General features: G+C 40.7%; 2 protein-coding genes across 2 annotated transcripts in view; both read left to right on the top strand.

Moving 5' to 3' along the window:
- Positions 1-20,380, top strand: part of Hnrnpa3 (heterogeneous nuclear ribonucleoprotein A3) — a 397,554-nt gene that overhangs the window by 228,587 nt on the left and 148,587 nt on the right. The gene's annotated exons all lie outside the window — the stretch shown is intronic.
- Agps (alkylglycerone phosphate synthase) overlaps positions 1-20,380 on the top strand; it is a 96,541-nt gene that overhangs the window by 66,567 nt on the left and 9,594 nt on the right. The window contains exons 15-19 of the mRNA XM_051166145.1: positions 4,348-4,417; positions 5,731-5,792; positions 7,634-7,723; positions 12,716-12,815; positions 15,683-15,740. Of these exons, the coding sequence (XP_051022102.1) occupies positions 4,348-4,417; positions 5,731-5,792; positions 7,634-7,723; positions 12,716-12,815; positions 15,683-15,740 (380 nt within the window). The remainder of the gene's footprint in view (positions 1-4,347; positions 4,418-5,730; positions 5,793-7,633; positions 7,724-12,715; positions 12,816-15,682; positions 15,741-20,380) is intronic.

Genomic DNA, 20,380 nt, shown 5'->3' with positions numbered 1-20,380 from the left:
CTAGTAATGGGCCACGTCCACTGTTGTGCTGAGGGCTAATGATGAACAGTGGCTGTTCTTCCGCACACTTGGTTCTGTAAGGCTTAGCACAGTCTGCATGTGTATGTTTGATTGAAAAAGCCTTTTAAGTGAGTTAATGACATAGTGGGTTTTTCTTTTTTCTTTTTCTTTTTTTCTTTTCTTCTTTCCTTCTCTATTCTTTCTAATTACTATTTTACTTGAGAAGTTGTATTACAACCTTTAGGTTTTTATCAGAGTCATTGCATCAGTTTATTTGGTCTACCAACTGTCATAAATGTTACTAGTGCCAGTTTTGCTTTCTCACAAGAGCCTTCATTTACAACTTAAAAGTAAAAGTAAATCATCTTTGAGCTATGGGTTCAACCTTCCTGAGATAATGTTGGATAATTGTAGTAATTTTGCTTACTATAAATAAATTGTTTGAAATTTATTTATTAAAAATGGATTTTAGTAAATGGGATCAATTTAGAACAGCAAGGACAGGCTGAAGCCTCGGCTTCTTTCTGTTTGCTGGATTTGCTCTTGGATTTGCTTCCTGTCCCAGCACTTTTGTTTGGTTTCCCTCATTGAACATTCCAATCTGTGTTTGAACAATCCAGATCCTGATTAGGAAAATGACTTGGACTATTTTGTTTTGTTTTTTAAACCCTTAGAAATGCATTGTCTTCTGGTTTCTGGCTTCTCTGTATTCAGTAAACATAAATTTTTGTCCCACTTACTGAACACTTAGTGGTATTTTCTTGCTTGAATGCTGGGCCAACTCTGAGTCCTCAGCCACTTCTCTTTGTGCTCCACCACATTAATTTCTGCTAACCTTTTTATCTATTAGTTGAGCTCTCACATTTGTTTTTAATTAAGACATTGTTAATCTAGCCTTTATTTCATTTCTTTTTTGTCCTCTGTTCTTACTACTGCATTAGCTAAAGTTGACCATTTTTATGGGATATTCCCACCATGTAGAATGTTTTTATGTGTTCTTGTATTTATTCTCGCCCTCCTTTTACCCCCACACCAGCATTATTGAACATGCCTCAACACTCATGACTCAATGGACATAGTAGTAGCCAAATGCTAAATAACCACCCATTGATTGTTTATGTATGTTTGCTAGTAACATACTTTCACTACTTTAAGAGCTGAATAAATATCATCTTTCAGTAGTCATGACAGGTGCTTCAACATTTTCCATAGAACTTAAGGCAAACCTTATCATTAGTTTCACAGTGTTCTTATGCTGTTTGATACAACTGAGCATGGGGGTGATTGGCGTGGCCCTCTTACACGGAATGAACCTGGCTTTCTTTTCCATTAAGCTACCTACTCCTTCTTTATGCATGTTTGAGAACCCTGGGAATTGGTGTTTGAAATTTGTAAGAATAACAAGAGGTAGATGATGGATAGTCTACTTAGAAGTAAAGCAACTTGAATCTAACTATAACGTTTTTTAGAGTAGTTACAAAATTGACACTTCAGAAGCATTTCATTTCTGAGTTTTGTAATTGCTTACATATTGTGTCTTAATTTGATTTTGACTGAGGACAGTTCTGAAACAAACAAAACAGAGAGAGAGAGAGAGAGACTCCAAAAGCTAAATTTGCCAGAAAACTTATGATGATGAAACGTTAGCCCAAGTGTCCTTTATTCTCTTTCAGGAAAATTCTCTATTCTTTTTATGTTGTTCTTCCTTGCTTTAGCTTTTTACTTTATTATTTTAAAATTTTTAGTTATGCATATTTGTGTGTCTCCAGTGTCTATGTGTACTTGGTGTCAACCAAAGCCATTTGTCAATTTGTCTGGAGCTAGAGTTACAGATAGTTCTAAGTCACAGTGCTGGCACCCACACTGTCATCCTCTCCTTCTTAACCTGCTGAGCTATTTCTCTAACTCCTTCTGATTAAAACAAAAACAAAAAAAACAAAAGCATGTTTCTATGGGGTTTGTCCCAATGGATCCCAGTGTGGAGTGGATTCTCTGTTACCAGATAGTAGCAAAGGTTGAAAGGAAGTGGCTTGGGCAGGAAAAGACAACTTCATCTTACCTAGTGAAGCAGACAGGCTTGGTTACCCACACACCCTTCGCATACTCTGTCTGCGAGGCCCCAGCGCAGGCGTCATGCAGCCTCTCCTGGGCGTCTCCTTCTCTCCTCTAGCAGCTTGTGGGCTTTGTTTTCGTTCCTAGCTCTCTACTGTTGCTTCTCCTTTACCCCCAGAACCTGGCTTTGCTTTGTGTCTACTTAAGCCAGGAGCCATTTGCATCCCTCTAAGTCCTAGCCACAGCCAGTTTATGATTCCAGAAGTTGATTCAGCTCTTTGCATCAACCTCACATCCATCCCAGAATTAACTGCTTGCATTGAGTGAGTTGACCTGAGCTGTATCTTGCTGGTTTGTTAACACTCTGTTTGTAAAATGATTTCTTTCACTTTGCCCCAGTTTTAAGTGATTTTTAAAACTGAGCTGCTTCTGTCAGTTCTTTGCATCTTCAGTTGACTCTGGCTGGATTCTCAAAGTAGGTTTCTTCTGGATGCCCCACATTTGTGTAAAACCACCTGTAACTGTGAATTTAAAAATCTAGGGAATTCTATTTAAGGCCAAGTTACTAGCTGGAAACAGTCTTAAAATATTTGTGTAGAACAAGTCTTGTTATTGTTATTATGTATTGTACATGTATATAGTTTATTATATATTATATATTATTATTACATTATGACCATCAAGTAAAAAAAAACTTAAGAAAAAATTAAGTCAAACAAAATTTAGGGGAAAAAATAATTATAAAATGTCAGTTGAGGCTACAAGAGAAGTGGTTCTTATTTTTAAAGATTTATTTATTTATGCAACATTCTGCCCACCAGAAGAAGGTACCAGATCTCGTTATAGATGGTTGTGAGCCATGTGGTTGCTGGGAATTGAACTCATGACATTTGGAAGAACAGACAGTGTTCTTAACCTCTGAGCCATCTCTCTGGGCCTGTTCTTTTAATTAACTAAAATGAAATAAAGTTTAACTTTTGTCTGATAATAGAAAAAGTATAAATAGAAACTATTTTTTAAAGAAGGTAGTATAAGACAGTATTATTAATTGACTACCTTTTTAAAAGTTAAAATTTTTTTATTTTATTAAATGTTTATGTGCATGAATGTTTTGCCTGCATGTGTGCGTGTATGCCACATATGTATCCCTGGTGCTCAGGGAGCATGAGGCAGCATCGGCAGTTGAAGCTGTAGATGGCTATCGAATGCCTGAAGCTGGTGTTACGGATGGATGGCTGTGAGCCGCCATGATGGTGCTAGGAACTGAACCCTGGTCCCTAAACACTGAGCCAGCTCTCCAGCTCCGTATTCATTGTCTTTTAAGATAAGAACTTTGGCAAACCAGAAAACTAGGATGAGATTATATGATATATACATTAATTCTAACTGAATCACCTAACACAGTCTCTGCAGATAAAACTATTTCAGATTGAGGGTTAATTAACACATTCATAGTATTAAGATTTGAGGTACTGTTCTGCACTCCCCTACGTGTTACAGTATATACCTTAATACTTCCATGTGTTTTATCTCCAGTTTAAACAGTGAATGCCATGAGCATTCTGTTTGGGAATTCCTAGTCAGTACCCCACGTTTATATTTATAAGACTGCATGTGAATATCAGAATAAAAATCTAATGATGGCTCAGGGTGCTCAGGGTTAGGGCTACAAGTGTCTTGTGTTTTGGACTTCTTCAGCTCTCCATTATGTAATGAGATGTCTTGAGGATGGGCTATGCATTTAAGCCTACCATTGATTTGTTTTAGCTCTACTTTATATAAATAAATTGGAGTTAGTTCTTTATGCAGTCCACTGAGGAAAGCCCATCTTGTGCTCTTCCTCTGTGGTGTTTTATTAGCAGCACAAAGTTTTGAACTGTGTAGCATCTTGGTTTCAGATTTTCAGATTAGGAATACTCAGCTGATATGGGTAAAGTAAGAATAAAGCATCTGTTAGTTTTGTGAAGGCTAAGTTGATCTGTATTTGTTTCTTCTTGCTAATAGTTTCTCTGTCCTTTTACAATTTGGAGATATAGTTCAGATCATGAGTTCATTTAGGATAAAAGTTTGAAATCAAGTGACTGGACAATAATATTTTTAAAAAGTGTTTTCAGATTTGTTATTCAAGCTTATTCTCTTGATAACTGGTATATTAATGGTCAGTAAAATTAAGATAAAAATGAGTATAACATGTTAATCTGTTGAGTAGCTATTTTGAGATGTTGTTACCAGTTTGGCTTTCTTATTGTTATTTAGTCACCTAAACTGTATTGACAGTTTGCTTCTTATTTACAGAGGTCTGGCAGCTGGAGAAGATAATGGACAGAGGGGTTATTTGCTGACTTACGTCATTGCATACATACGTGTAAGTTGTATTTCTGTCATTGGCTGTCTTAATTACTTTCTTGTTGATGCAGTAAAACACTTGACCAGGGAAAGCATCTTTTGTTGTTTTTGTTGTTTTGCTTTTTGAGACAGGGTCTCTCTGTGTAGCCTTGGCTGTCTTGGACTCACTTTGTAGACCAGGCTGGCCTCGAACTCAAAGTGATGCACCTGCCTCTGCCTCCCGAGTGCTGGGATTAAAGGTGTGCACCACCACACCTAGCCCAAGGAAGGCATCTTATAGAATAAAATGTTTAATTTGGGTCTCACAGTTGTAGAGGATTAGAGTCTATGACCATCATGGCAGGAAACATGGCAGCAGGTAGGCAGGCATGGCACTAGAGTATGTACATGTGTGTGTAGCTCCATGTGTCACAGTGTGTGTCTGGAGACAGTGTGCAGGAGTCAGCTCTCATCTTCCACCTTGTGGGTCCTGGGGATCAAACTCAGGTGTGGTGATAACTGCCTTTACTGCTGAGCTGCCTTCCAGGCCTCTTTTGCTTTAAACCCTTTTCTGGTGCACACTCCCCTGTCTCAGGGCGTGGTTCCCAGGCAAATGGGTATGTACCACTGAACACATTTGAGATCAGTAGACATGGAGGTATGTCCTCCCAACACCTAGTGGCTTCAAATGACTGTTTTCACTCCCCCACCCTTTTTCCTCTTGATTTGGTTTGCTTTGGGTTTTGTATTTTTGTTTGTTTGGTTGGTTGGTTGGTTGAGACTGAGATTCTCCGTGTAGTCCTGGCTGTTTGGAAGCTTGCTCTGTAGACCAGGCTTGCCTTGAACTCAACCGATTGCAACTCAGGTGCTGGAATTGAAGGTATGCCCCACCACACCTGCTGTATTTTCTAAATTAATTTGTAAATAAAAGTTGATGTGAGAAAAGTGCCCTCCCCACTGTCATACCACTTGTAACTTGTAACTTTCACCCTGATATTCAGTTTTTATATTGGCTATTTTACTGTTTTCACCACTAAAAATCTCTTGTCTAATCTTTTCCACACATGTACAAGCTTTTCTGAGATAGAGACTCCATTCACTAGAGAAATATTCGAGTTTCTTTTCTGTGTCAGATACTTTACTTGCTGCTGGAGGCTATGGAGAGCACAGGCAGGTTCCTGTCCTCAGAGAGGTCATGTCACACTTGGGAACTTTCCAGTCTTCTTATGAGACAGAGAACAGTTTAGGTTAGCTCAGGCATGCATGATGCACTGCCCACAACCTCCAGAAACTTGAGTGGTTTTTACTAACTGCCGCATCAGTTGTAATTTTATGATTTTTGTGTCTTTACAGGATTTGGGTTTGGAATACTATATAGTAGGAGAATCTTTTGAGACTTCTGCACCTTGGGACAGGTAAAACCAATAAAAAGGACTTACTCTGATGCACTTTATAATTGATGCACGTATGTAGATATGTAGTTTACCTGTGTGTAAATATGGAAGGTTTAAAATTTTTATAGGAAACAAGGAAGGTACTCTTGTTTAAGCTAGTGCTCTGATCTGAATACCATTGTTTCCACCCTCCACCCCACCTCTTTTCTGGATTAAGGACAGTTTGCTTGGAACCCAACAAACAAATATATTGAGGTTAACGTTTTGAAGACTCTCTCTAAGCACAAAACACTGCTGTGTTGTTTGGCTTAGCTTAGGTGATGCGTTATGCTTAAATGTTCTTTGCAAAGCCTTCTTCCCCCCTCCCCCCCCCCCAAGTCTTAACACCTCTTAGCCTTCTTTTGTGATGTAGCATTTAGATTGGATGTGTTTGTTGATTTAACAGGATCTTCACTCATGTTTAAGTGATTTCTGAAAGAAATCCAGTTTAAAATAATAAGCATGATTTCTATTTTTTAAATTTAAGCAAAATTTTGGTACTACAGCACATTATAGAAAATGTCTATGCCTGAGCTTCTATACTGAAAACATGCGCGTTCATCCTGTGCACGCTTACACGGGTAGGGACTCAGTAGTAAAAGCTGTGAAATATTTCATCAACATGGACTTTTGAATTAACTTTCAATAAATTCTTGAGACAATCATCACTATATATTTTTGTCTTTGAACATGGCTATATTTCACCTTTCTTTCTATAAAATGTATGAACTGTTTTCAGTTACTAGTGAAGTACACAGACTACAGCAGATCCTTCTGAACCCATAGTTAGGCATTAAATAGTGAACATCTTGCTCTCTCGGTCCCTCATTTTCCCATCTGGAAAGCTTCTGTCTTTTCTCCATTGTCTTAATCGACTGTGGACTTTGGCTTTTGTGTAGTGGTCTTCAAATTCTAGGAATGTTTGAGACCGACCCAGTTCTAGGATCACTGTCATGCTCTCCTCCAAAAGCACATACTCCCCCCTCCAAACAGTCTGTATGATTCTGGCTGGCCTTGAACCTGCCACGTAGCCTAGACAGAGAACCTGTGATCTGTTTTCCTCAATCTCTAGTATTTGGATTACACGTACCACCACACTTCTGCTTTTCTTCAGTTTTTGAAAATACATTTTAACAAGGAGACTAAATCTTAAAAATAAAAAGAACTGTCCGCTAGTCACCGTCGAGCCCTTTGGAGCAGTGGTTTGACAGGCGACAGCTCATGGCAGTGGTGGCAGTGACGGCGCCATCTGTCATTCCTCGTGCTGTCTTGGTATGGATAGCTATATAGTCTGCCATAAACTGGCTGGCTCGCATGTTTTAGATTCAGATCTTTCTCTGCCCTTCACCTTGAAGTGTGATAGCACCCAACACAGCAAGTGGGTGTCTGGATTGCTGGTGAAGGCCCTCTTGGTTTATGGACGGCCACTTTCCTGTGTGTCCTCATGTGGCTGAAAACAAGTCTCTACATGTCTCTGTCCCTCTTTACGACACACCAATCCCATTTATTAGGATTTTATCCTTGTGACCTTCCAAAGACCCAAGGCCCTTCATCCTAATACACCATCACACAGTATGAAGGGAGGATTTCAGTCTGTGCATTCTGAGGTGGATGCAGACCTTCAGTCCTTTGTCAGAGGGAAAATGGATTAGCATAGTGCTGTCTCTTCAGCATTACAAATTTCCTCGGTACCTGCTATTGTTCTTTTTCTTCTTTTAACTGTAGAGGCCAGTCAGTTAAACAAATATGTAAGCATGTGAGCTGATGAAGAAAATATAAAATGGTATAAAAAACTGAATGCTGTATTCAACTATCTTTTCTAGGGTTATAGATCTGTGTAGAAATGTAAAAGAGAGGATAAAAAGAGAATGCAAAGAAAGGGGAGTTCAGTTTGCCCCTCTTTCTACATGCAGGTGAGTTTCCATGGTTATATATAGACTCATTCTGGAAAGTACTGCCTTTTAACTGTACTGTTGTGTGGGTGGATGTGTGAGTGTAGCCGTGTGCCTGCCATGGTGAGCATGTGGAAGTCATAGGACTTCATGCAGTGGGTTCTCTCCTTTCACTGTGGGCTCTGGGGATGGGACTCAGTTGGTCAGGTTTGCACAGCAGGAGGCAGTTTTACCCATGGAGCCAGCCCAGTGCCCTGAAAGTATTGTTTTTAAACAGTTAACAAAGTACAGTTTTCCAGTGAAGAAGCCACTCTGGCCTGTTTCCTGGACATAGAACTGTGCCTGGATCCTGAGCCGCTGAGGCAGGGGGCACTGGTTCATGGACGAGTTTCCTGCCCTCCCAGTCCCCTGCACAAAGGAGGCCTCTCATGCTTCCTGGAGCTTCCAACTCTAGTAGAGGAGCAGAGCTGTGAACTGTGGAGACAGTGCACCTGTGCTTCTGTGTGTGCGTACAGAGGGTAAGAAGGGGATGCAAAGGAAGGGGGAGCTCAGCCAGGCGTGGTGGCGCACGCCTTTAGTCCCAGCACTTGGGGGGCAGAGGCAGGCGGATTGCTATGACTTCGAGGCCAGCCTGGTCTACAACAAGTCCAGGACAGCCAAGGCTACACAGAGAACCCCTGTCTTGAAAAACAAAACCAAACCAAACAAACAAAAAAGGTGGGGGGTGGGGTTCCTCTTTCTACTTGCAGGTGAGTTGTGAGTTTCCATGGTGGAGGGCGTGTAAACCTTTGCACTTTGAATTACATCCTTGGGAATGGAATACAGAATGGAAGGAGTGAAAGACTAGTGATCAGTGACTCACTGCGTTCTAATAGATGTTTCTTTGGTAATGGAAATATCCTGTAGTTTTGCTGTTAGTCTGGTATCCACAAGCTACACTGGCTAGTGGGTGATTGAAATGTTGCTTGTGTGAAATTTTTAAAAATCATTTTAAGTTTTAAAATCCACCTGCAATCAGTATCTTCCATGTTGGATAGTTATTGGTTAGCTGATCTTATCTTTTTTATTAAATAGCAGCAGCCCAAAGGAAGTTTTTCCTGAGAAGGGCCCCTTTGCATTAAGTTACAGTATTGATTTTATATGTAAACATCTGGTTCTGTATGTCAAGACAAAGTTGAACATTTGACTCTTTAGAAAGGTATTAAAGTAATTTAAAATGGAGAATAAATGGCGATCAGAACAGACCAGGAGGAGAGAACCGTAAAGAAGGCTACCCCAGTGCCATTGCACACTGTGTAACGGCCTCACGTTGTTGTGCGTGTCCATCTGTGGCTCTGGAGGGGAACACATCTTCAGTGTTAGAAAGTAAAGTGGATAAAATTATATAACTTGGAAGAGTGCGCTGTGTCTGTTATAAAGTGCGGCTGACATTAGACCTTAGGAGCAGGCGTGCTTCAGCATCAGGCGTTTCCTGTGCAAGTGTCTCTGGCTTGCAGTGCTTTGACTTCTGGATGGTGCTGCGGCACACCAGCTCAGCCAGTGCCTGTCTCTCTCAGTAATTAAATATGGCAGCTCAGCACTGCAGAAAACAGGCTACTGCAGGTGTGCCAAGCCTGATTGAGGTCTGTTAAGCTATGGGGTTTGGTAGCTACATATACCCAATGTATAGCATTTTTGTCTCACAATGAGATTTTTTTTTTACATACCTCTATCATTAAGCTCAAGATTGTCTGCATTTCTGTTTATGATGCTTGTTTCTCTGATTTATCTTACTTATTCTCAGCCCAGGACATATACTTGAGGTTTTGTTCCATCCCAGGAATCAGGGCTTGTCTTCTATCTTGTCACCATGACAACATTTTAGGCAACTTTTAAAGATGTGGTACAAGACAGAATGTATCTGGAGTGCAGCCTTGTTAACAAGAAGTCCATCTCTTCCTGCTCTATGGTTTTCATCACAATTTTTCATTATTTGGACTTTGAGTTGGGCCAAGCTTGGTTAGGTCAGTGAGGTCCATCATATTTACTGTAGACTTCAGTAGTGTTTTTATATACAAAAGCTAAAATGTGTAAAAAGCTCACCCTGAATTTGTTGAAAAGTGACTGTCTTAGTGATTCTACTGATGTGATTAAAAAGAAAAATTAAGCTTGGAGAGAAAAAGAGTTTCTTTCAGCTTACACTTCTCAGGTCACACTTTATCCTGAGGGAAGTGAGGGTAGACACTGATGCAGGAGTGCAGCTCGCTGGCTTCTCAGCCTGCTTCCCACAGCGCCCAGACACCAGCCCATAGGTGGGCTTGCCCTCCCACTCCAGTCACCAGCCAAGAGAGCACACCACAGGCCGACCCCACATTACTAGAGTTGCTACCCTGACATAAAGCTAGCCCGCCCAGTGGCAGGGGCCTATTATAGTCTGGTTACATTTTCTCTGTGTTGATGTTAGTGAGTCTCTTATGAGTGGTATATAGTCTTAATTGCTATAAACACACGTTTTTCATTCTTCAATTTTTTAAAAAAAGCTTGCTTATTCCTGGTCATAGCACCTTGTAATTAAAATAGTTCCTCAATTTTCTTTAACTTGTAAATCTGGAACTTACAATGTTCAAGGGCTCTTATCTAGGAGTGTGAATTAACACTAGAAGAAAAGCGCAGCTGGCAAATTGACATAGCGTTATTAAACAGTTCATTTCTTGTGTTCTGCGGCACCTAACATTTAGCCTAAGAGACCATTACAATTGTAGATTAGATTCTGTTTGTGTTTGTAGTAAAAAGTGTTTGCTCCTTCTGCCAGCCGAGTCCTTCGTGCTCTCTCCATAGCTTGCATTTGGAGGTTTGATTGTGGTTGCGTTTCCATGCTTCTGAATTGCATTTTGAAAGCTAGATATGTATTACACAGATGATTAAAGAATCTGATATCCTTGATAGTTTTTGTATATACACATGGAGTCACAGACAGTATTTTAAGGCCATGCCACCACATTTGATCTAATTATTTTATTTGTTTTTCAAGTCCTTGCTAATTATTGTGAGCTCAGTGAAGAGGCTGTATTTAAGTCTGATTGTCATCAAGTTTTGAATGTTTCTCCTACTTCTGAACTCTGTTTCTTTCTGTTAACTTTGAGACATTTGGAAGCCCTGTAACTGACCCATCACCGTATTCCATGCAGTCTCTTTGGGGCCTCTCTTCAGCTCCAGCGAACTGAAGAGTTGTTTGTTCGTTTGTTTCAGCATTTGAGTAAGATGAATGTGTTGCTCATTTCAGGTCAATTGGAAAAAACATTTGCATTGCTTTACTTTTAAAAAAAACTTTAGAGGGGTAATAATCTGGACTTCCAAAAGTTGCAAAATAGTAGAGTAGTTTTAGTGTCTTTTCCTGATGCTGTGATAAAATACTCTAATAAAATCAATTTAAGAATGTAGACTCGTATTTTAGCTCACAATTCAAGGTACAGCCCTTCAGGAGAGCCAGTCCAGGCAGCAGGGCCCTCAGCGGCCAGTCTCCTTACGCCCATAGTCAGGAGACCGGATATAAATACACGCTGCTGCTCACTTCCAACTTAGTCCAGGGTCCTCTGCCCGGGCATGGTCCTGCCTAAGTGAAGATGGATTTTCCTGTATCAGTTAGCATAATCACAGTCATCCCCACTGGCATGCCCAGAGGCACGTCTCCTAGATGCCTCTAGACTTTGTCAGGTTGACAGCAGTAGCCATCACATTTTCATACACCCCCTCACTCATTTTTTTTCTTGCATGGTTACATAGTTTATTATTAAAATGTAAAAACCAGCATCTGCTGCTGTTTATTGACCTACTGGTCTGGTTTCTAAGCTGCCCAATGCTCTGGATGTTACTTATCTATGTTCATATCCACCCAACGTCTCTAGGATAGCACAGATAGTAAGTAAAATCACACCACTCCTGTGTTGTCAAGTTATGTGCCCTTTTAAGTGTCGTTAAACTGAGCATAGGATTGTGAGCATTCCTCACTCTGGTCACTGTGTTATACAGTGTCATGTATGCATTGGCTGTAGAGAGCTTATGAGTTTTGTGTGGCACATTTGCACTATTTTCTTTTTTTCCCTTCAACTTCAGTTACTTACCTTTTTTTCTGCCCAGATTTTCTTGATCCACAAGATTCCAATCACATAACAGCACATGATACTGTTCTCAGAACATTTATGTATTTGGGAGAAGTGATAGCTTGTTTGTGTTTTATCATCACTGTGGATTTTTTTTTTAAATAATGAGAATTAATTGAAGTTCTTGGTATTTCGTGTCCTTGTGTGGTTCATGTTTCTGCTCCAAACAGTAATGACCAGTGAGGGAGCATGGTCCTCATCCTAATGCTGCCTTTATGGGTGCTGGGTGCTGTGTACTGAGGTAACATACATGTATAGATTTGAGCAGTAATAGTTCTCTGCTTCAGATATTGGTCTTTGTTACATACATGAAGAGCCAATTGCACATAAGTTGAATGTAACAGAAAAATTGTTACTTATATTGTCAAGATAAGAACCTTTTAAATCAGTCTTTTGTTGCATGTTATTTTGGCTGTGCACGTTAAAGTAGTTTATGCCAATACTTACCTAGCTATGTTAAATGTTTTCAGATATATTCCTTAAAATAAGCTTCTCTTACTTGTAGATAACTTCAGTAAGTTCACTGAGAATGGTGTTTCTTCATAAAAAACTGAATTGTATAAATTTTTTTGTTTTGTTTCCCTGTAGTTTTAGTAATATAATGTAGAATAGCTGAGCTGAGCCATGTACTTGCAGACTTGACTAACCTCACATTTAAGTGAAAGCACAGCCCTCTGTTCCCACTGCACTCAGCTCACATGCCCTGGCAGCAGCTGCAGAGGAGCCCTGTGGCCCTTTGCCTGGGAGGGGAAGTTGAATAGAGGATGAGGTTCTTTCTGGCTTGGGTAGATCTTACCTTTGACATTTCTAGAGGTTGAATCTGTTTTCACTGATCTTAAAGCCCTCGTGGGAATTTTGTCTGTTTGTCTTTTAGGGTGACGCAGACTTACGACGCAGGTGCATGTATCTACTTCTATTTTGCCTTTAACTACAGGGGAATTAGTGACCCACTGTCTGTGTTTGAACAAACTGAGGTAAGTTCATGTACAACTTTTTCTGTTTTTTGTTTGTTTGTTTGTTTGCTTTTTGAGACAGTTTCTCTGTGTGGCTGTCCTGGACTTGCTTTGTAGACCAGGCTGGCTCAAACTAACAGAGATCCACCTGCCTCTGCCTCTCAAGTGCTAGGATTATAGGCATGCGCCACCGCACCCAGCTCACATACAGCTTTTATGTTTTGTTCTTTTATTTAGATAAATTTGAGTGCTGATTTAGGGATGTTAGTTTTAGTCACCTTAGTTGCACATGGTTTACCTGGTTGCTAGCTCATTGAAATGAAAGGTATGCTGAGTCCATTGGCTTTCTAAATTGTTAGTCTGAAATTAATGTTGTGCATTCCTGAAGCCTATGTCTCTTTGGTTGTTACTTTCAGTGCATTATTGCCAATTAAATAACAACAAGAATCTTCATGACTGTCGGGGTCTTTGGTGTCCCTTTGGCAGCCCGTCTGTCTCCAGGTGGTAGCTGTTCTGACATCAGCAGCCCTCATGTTCTTGGTCTACATTGTTGTCATATGTTTCCAGGCTTGTGAATTTTTATATGATACAACTCTGTATAGGTCCTTGGAATTCAGGTGGTAACAGTTTTAATTATATTTCTTAACTGGCCTTAAGCTGCTGGTTTTTATAGACCCACATGTGATGGCTTTATTCTTTGTTAGAAGCAGCATAGAATCCTCCACTAAACTGGAGGAAGCCATAGCAGGTGGGTCACTTAGACACACAGGTGCCCCAGTGTTGATTATGTGCCTGCCAATGATATCTGCCATTCTCAGCAGTTTATTTTTCTGGTGTGTGTGTGTGTGTGTGTGTGTGTTTGTGTGTACACATGAATGCTGTGCCATGCAAGTGCATGTCAGATGATAACCTGGGGGTAGTTGGCTGTTTGTCTCCATGATACCTTCCCTAAGGATAAAGCTAGGTGGTCAGGTTTGGCAGCAAGTGCTTTTACACATTGAGGAATCTTGTCTGCCCAGAGGTTTGAGTATGTTGTATTTCCTTGGCCTGGCTGTGAAGATCCCTTGCTTAGCTGGGTGTGATGGTGCACACCTGCATTTTCAAGCACTGGGGACACAGAGGCAGAAGGATACAGCAAGCTTGAGGGTCAGCCTGATTTGCACAGTGAGTTCCAGGTCAACCAGTGTTACACAGCTTCCTCTCAAATAACACAAAACTGTAGGCTCAATTTTCTTAACAATTATATTTTTTTACGAACTTATTAACCGAGAGTATCTACTTATAACCCGACTAACCTAAACAATAGGAAAAGGAGATTAAAGAATACAGTAATGAAACCATAAGGGTATCAGTTCCAAGGAACAATTCTCCTGGCAGAATCAGTAGGATTTCTTCTGCTGGAACGTGGAGCAACCAGAACCCGGAACCTCAGCCAGAACCCAGAGCCCCAAAGCCTTCCCTCGAGCGGTTCTCTCTAGGAGTGTCTTGAAGTAGAGCTATGAACATCCAAAACTATCCCAAGTCTCCAAAGACCCCACCTTTTGTTTTTGGTTCACATTTATACCTCCTCTCAGAATTTGTTCAAGGATGTTTTTCAGCTGTTAATAACCGAGCTCCCCTACATGGTGGTTCGACTTCTAAAGGGATGATAAACATCACCTGCTCTCTCACAGGTCTTTTTCTCATCCCACACTTGTGATCTAAAGAAAAAAAGTGTTTTTCTTTCCTTCACAAAACAAGCTTGAAATTGCTGCTATTTTCCCATTTCTGTTACTTAAGTCCTGATTTCAAGGAGCTGTTTTATTTGAAGTGACTTATTAGAATTGATTAGTTTTTGAGCAGAGGCTAGCAGAGTTGCCCGTCTATGGGAAACCTCAGCTCCCGAGTCCTGAGGGTCCTACAGCATTCTCTGCGGTACAGTGTGGTCCATATGTTCCACCTGGGTGGTCTTCTACACCGGCATCACTTTTGGGTTTATAGACATGAGTACATCTGAGAAGCTCTAGGCACAGGAGATAGTCACCTTGTGGCTACTAAGTATTAACAAATCATTAAGAATAGAAAATGTAGCCAGGTGGTGGTGGCGCCTGTCTTTAATCCTAGCACTCAGGAGGCAGAGGTGGGTGGACCTCTGAGAGTTTGAGATCAGCCTGGTCTACAGTGAGTTCCAGGACAGCCAGGGTTACACAGAGAAACCCTGTCTTTAAAAAAAAAAAAAAGAATAGAAAATATGATAAACTGTATGTTTTAAGAGCCATAATGAAACCTACACTAACCTAAAAACTTTCAATTTAAAAAGAAAAGTTAAAAGAGGCCTTAAGTAAGAAAGAAAGGATGCATAGAGGCCCCATGTTCCATCACCCTTCATTGTACATTCTGTCTGTGTTTTGTTATATGTTTATCTTTTGACCCAGGTACATTCATAAGGATGGTCAGGACCTAGCCTGTTAGGAGGTCAAACAAAGGGACAGAATGGAACTTTTCCCCCCAAGGCAGGTTTCTCTGTGTAGCTTTGGGTGTCCTAGACTCGCCTTGTAGACCAGGCTGGCCTTGAACTCACAGTTATCTGCCTGCTTCTGCCTCCTGAGTGCTGGGATTAAAAGCGTGTGCTACCACACCCCCTGGAAACATTTTCTTTTCTTCCCACCCTCCCTCCCTCTTTATTCCTCTTAGATAATGTATGTAGAACTAACAAATAATTTGCTCCATGTGATTGAACTAAGACATGTTCTCCTTAAGAGTGCTTATGGTTGTATAGTGGAAGTAAATGAAGTGTTTAAGAAAATTGCTTGGTACCTTTCTGTACATCTGGGGAGAAGTCAGGAAATGTTAGTCACTCTGAAGTGAAATCCAAGTACAGTAACATTTTGTGTTGTTTTCATTTATAGGCAGCTGCTAGAGATGAAATCCTTGCCAATGGAGGGAGCCTGTCACATCACCATGGAGGTATTTTAAAGAATGATGGTGTAGAATTTCTAATATTTCTGCTTTTACAAATATTTGCTCAATAAAAGCTTGGGGAGAATCAGCAGCTGAGCAGTTTTCTGAGAGCACTTGAGGTTCCAGAAATATTTTTATATCTTAGAACAACTGTGATCAAAGTAGGCAGAAGATGTGATAGCAACAGAGCGTGTGGTATGGCGCCTCAGCTTCCCTAATTCTCAGGCCCCTCATGGTACTAGGAAGCAGATTGTCTTACCTGGGAGGTGTTTGACCATTACAGCCAAAGCTTTAAAGAAAGGAAAGAAAAGAAAACCTATGCAGTCTTTCCCAGCTGCTGTTGGAATATAGATGACTATCCGTTGTACATATATTGAAAGGTATTTGTTTTTCCTGTAAACTCAGCAAATTAATCAACAAATAATTTATCCCATGTGATTTAACTGAGAGATATTCTCTCTAAGAGTGCCATTATTATTACAGTTACAGTTTTTGAGATTTCTCACAGGTTCTTTATAATAGAAGCTTGTTATAACATATTTCTCCCTCTAATTTTACATGCTTAGATAAAGTAGAAATGTAGAGATTTAAAATTTAAGGAGATGCATGAGGACAAATAATCACCTAAAAATTAAACTCTTGGCCTGTCCTGGACTCTCCATATACCTCTTGGCCTGTTTGATTTTCCTCATAACTGTCTTATCTAAAGTGTTGTGCATTTGTGTCTAAATCATTTGCAGTTGCTTGCTGGGAAGTTGGAGTCCAGGAAGGCATTGATTTTTTTTTTTTTTTTTTTTTTTTCTCCTCCTTGAAACTACTCTATGTATTCAGCCCCCACTTTTGTGTGGAGAGATCCTGGCAGAACTTTGGCAGAAAGGGGTGTACTGTAGAGTGCCTGTCTACATAAAACATTCTTATAGTCAGGGCTGTAGAAGGTCGATGATGCAGATGAATGAGATGGAAGATGATACAAACACTGCTACCTCAGTCCCATCTTTAATGTCATCTTTTTTTCTTAACCTTCACAAATAAGTAGGTTGTCTAATGAAAATTAGAGTGGATAAATCACCCTTTGCTTCCCTTTCTGAGTATATTCTTTTCTTTAGAAGTCTCTCTCTCTCTCTCTCTCTCTCTCTCTCTCTCTCTCTCGCTCTCTCTCTCTCTCTCTCTGTGTGTGTGTGTGTGTGTGTATGTGTGTGTGTGTATGCATGCATGCGTGCGTGCACACGTGTGTCCAGTGTCCATGGATGTGGAGGCCTGAGACTGGCTCTTCTACCTCATTCATTGAGGCAGCGTCTCCCAGAGGTGCTAGTGGATGTCAGATTGACAACTGAAGAAAGGAGGAAGCAGCACTGGAAATGTCTTGAGTGGAATTAAAAGCTAAGAAAGGGAGCAGAGGGTGAAGTTGGTAGACTGCAGAGAAGAGGGTGACGGAAACTTAAATTGTCATTTAGGGAATTGATTGTTAAATGGGCTGTTTGCTTGATTTGTGGAATGATAGTTTCAGGTTAGCCAGGTTTTGTAGTGTTAGAAATTTTACCAAGGTTGAAGGTGACCAAGTGATCTGAAGCAATGCAGAGGAGAGCCCTGCTGGTAGCCTTTCTAGGGTCAGTATCTCTGTTTCTCCCCCCAACCCCCCTGTCCCCTCCCATCTGTGAGGGCATTCAGGGTTCCTAGGAATAGCTGTGTGTGAGGTACCCAAAGGGAGACACAAGCTGCAGTTCTTCTCAGGTGCAGAGAGCTGCTGTCTCTCAGGAGCAGTGTGTACAGGCAGCTGTACTTGATGCAGTGAGCCTCAAAAGCATTCACTGCAGAAAATAAACCCTGGTGCAGGTAGACTTGAAATCTGGGTTTTATTTGTGAAAGTTATGAAAGACCATTGTATTACACAGTATCACAGGTGGGTCAGTAAGCAATAGTTGGATAAAATGTAAACCTTAACTTGTACTCAATCCTTGATTTCAAAGCACATTATGTAAATACTTCCTGTGGGTTTTGTTTGTAGTAGACACTGATCCCTAGGCCTTACGCTTTAGGCCTAAGTCCATACACCAAGAAGCCTAAACTGTGTGAAATTATTTAAATCTAAAAAGATTGAAATTGATTACTTTTGACAAGGAATACTATGTACTAGTTTTCCTTTAAGACTAGAACTATTCCTTTTCTTGCATTTCCACATTATCTAAGATCACCTTTTAAACAAGTGCCCCTGAAGGGAATCAAAGTTTTAATTTTGTCATTATAGGTATTTTTATTCTTAGTAGTTCTTGCCTGTAAGTCCTTTTACTTTCTTGTTGGTTTTAGACTTCCTGATTGTAGGCTCTAACATGTCAGTGTTAGTCAGTTAAACAGTACAGGGCGGTTCATGTTCCAGTGTCTTAGTTATTCTTTCTACTGTTGGAGATAGCACCATGAGCAAGACAACATCTAGAAGCAAGAGTTCAGAGGGTTAGAGACTGTGACCAGCACAGTGGGGAGCATGGCAACTGGGAGGCAGGCATGGCATAGCTGAGGGCTTACATCCTGAAACACAACCAGAGCCCACCACCTCCTCCAACACAGCCACGCCTCTTAGCCTTTCTCAGACAGTTCCATCAACTGGAGACCAAGTATTCCAATAAATGAGCCTATATGGACTGTTCTCATTCAAATCATTACATACAGAAAGACTGCTTGTACAATTTGTGTATTTTCAAGTTCTACATTTTGAGATCTTTAGTTGTTAAAGACTTCACGTGTTGAGAAAATTCCATTTATTGGCTTGAAGTAGAATGTGGTAAAGTTTGATTCCGTATTAAGTTTAGAGGCTGCTGCTGCATTAAAAGACGCATTTAAAAATTTTTGTCCCAATACTCATATTTATTTTCTGTGTGATTCAAAACAATGACTGCATGGAGATAAATTCCAGAGTACCTGATTTCTTGCAGTGCCTAGATAAAGAACCTAGGCCTGCAGAGATGCATAGACCCTTTCACCTCACGCTGTCAGGCGATGATGTGGCCTTGCTAAACTGCCAGACTAGAGAGCTCATCCTTTCATGCTCCTGTTCACCCGCTTCCTTAGTAACAGTCTCACCCCATGAGGGAAAACCATCCTGAAGACTTAGCCAGTGACTCCAGGTACCAAAAGATGTCTCTACTTCTGGCACCATCTTAGTTCAAGTCTGTTTGCTTAGGGCACACTGCAGCACTGTCCTAACTCATCTGACCTCTGCCTCTCTTCCCTTGCGGCCTGGCAATCTTTTTTTTTTTTAAATCAGGTTTTCTCTTCACATTCAGAACTAAATTCAGACCCCTTATAAGTCCTACAAGGACACAGTCGTATGTGTCCATCTCTCTCTCTGCCCTCGACTCTGATTTTTTTTTTTCCTGCTGCTTCTCACACGTAGCCTCTTTCACCTCAAGGCTCACACTTGCTCTCTCATGTTCTGCTGTTTTCCTGGTCATTTAGGTCTCCAGTGAAGATGTCACTTCTCTAGTGATATCCCCTGCTCACTTGTGTAGTTTTTATGTTTCCCATTTGAATTCTGTGCAGTGACAGAGTTATGACACTGATCACATCTAGTCTCCAGTCTCCACATCACTGAGTGTCTGCTTCCCGTAGTTCTAGGGATGGGGATTACAGGGGGCCACTGTCAGGCCTGTCTGCTCTGAGACAAAATGGGAGTTACACAGACTAAGGAACACTCACTAGGAAGCAGAGAAATGCATGCTGTTGTATTTTGCTGAATAAGTGACTCTGATAACACACTTTTGCAGAAATATTGTAGAATAAACTGAGCCTTTCTATAATTAATATGGTCCTATATTGAAGGAAGATCATAAGATCATAAGCTCAGATCATTCTTTTTTTTTTAATTTTTATTTATTTAAGTACATTTGGTGTTTGGCCTACATGAATATCCATGTGAGGGAGTCGGATCCACTGGAACTTGAGTTACCCACAGTTGTGAGCTGCCATGTGGTGTTGGGAATTGAACCCATGTCCTCTGAAAGAGCAGCCAATATTCTTAACCACTGAGCTATCTCTCCAGTCCCCAGCTCACGTCATTCTTGAGCTGCTGAGGTAATTCGAAGTCTTTCCTAGCAATTTATATTGAGATCCTGTCTCATGATGGTGAGCACTTGCCTCACATGCAGAAAGAAGGTCCTAGGTTCGTTCCCTTGTGGGCGTGTGTGCGCGCGCACGCACACACACACAATTTATGTACTGTAAATAGGAAAGGATATATTCTTTGAGGTAAAATCTATATTGAATTCGTAGCTCAAAGTTTACAGATAAGACCCTAGGGAAGCAGGTTCTCTGAGCTACACTTGTCCTCATCTGAAAACCAAGCATAATAGTTCACCACCTCATAGGTCCACTATAAGATAGAGCTGTGATGTATTGAGAACATCTAATGTGCCTTACATGTGGATATTGAAACGTAGTGTGTTTTTTTGTTTTGTTTTTGCTTTCGAGACAGGGTTTCTCTGTGTAGCCTTGGCTGTCCTGGACTCATTTTGTACACCAGGCTGGCCTTGAACTCACAGCGATCCGCCTGCCTTCCTCCCTGAGTGCTGGGATTAAAGGACTGTGCCACCGGCCTGGCTGTGTAGTGTGTATTTTTAAGTAGTAGGAGACTATCAGGTAGGAGTGTGGTTTAT

The sequence above is a fragment of the Acomys russatus genome, chromosome 24, assembly GCF_903995435.1.
Source record: "Acomys russatus chromosome 24, mAcoRus1.1, whole genome shotgun sequence".
Taxonomy (NCBI): domain Eukaryota; kingdom Metazoa; phylum Chordata; class Mammalia; order Rodentia; family Muridae; genus Acomys; species Acomys russatus.
Note: the sequence above shows the minus strand (reverse complement) of the source record. Positions and strands in the feature narration are given on the sequence as shown.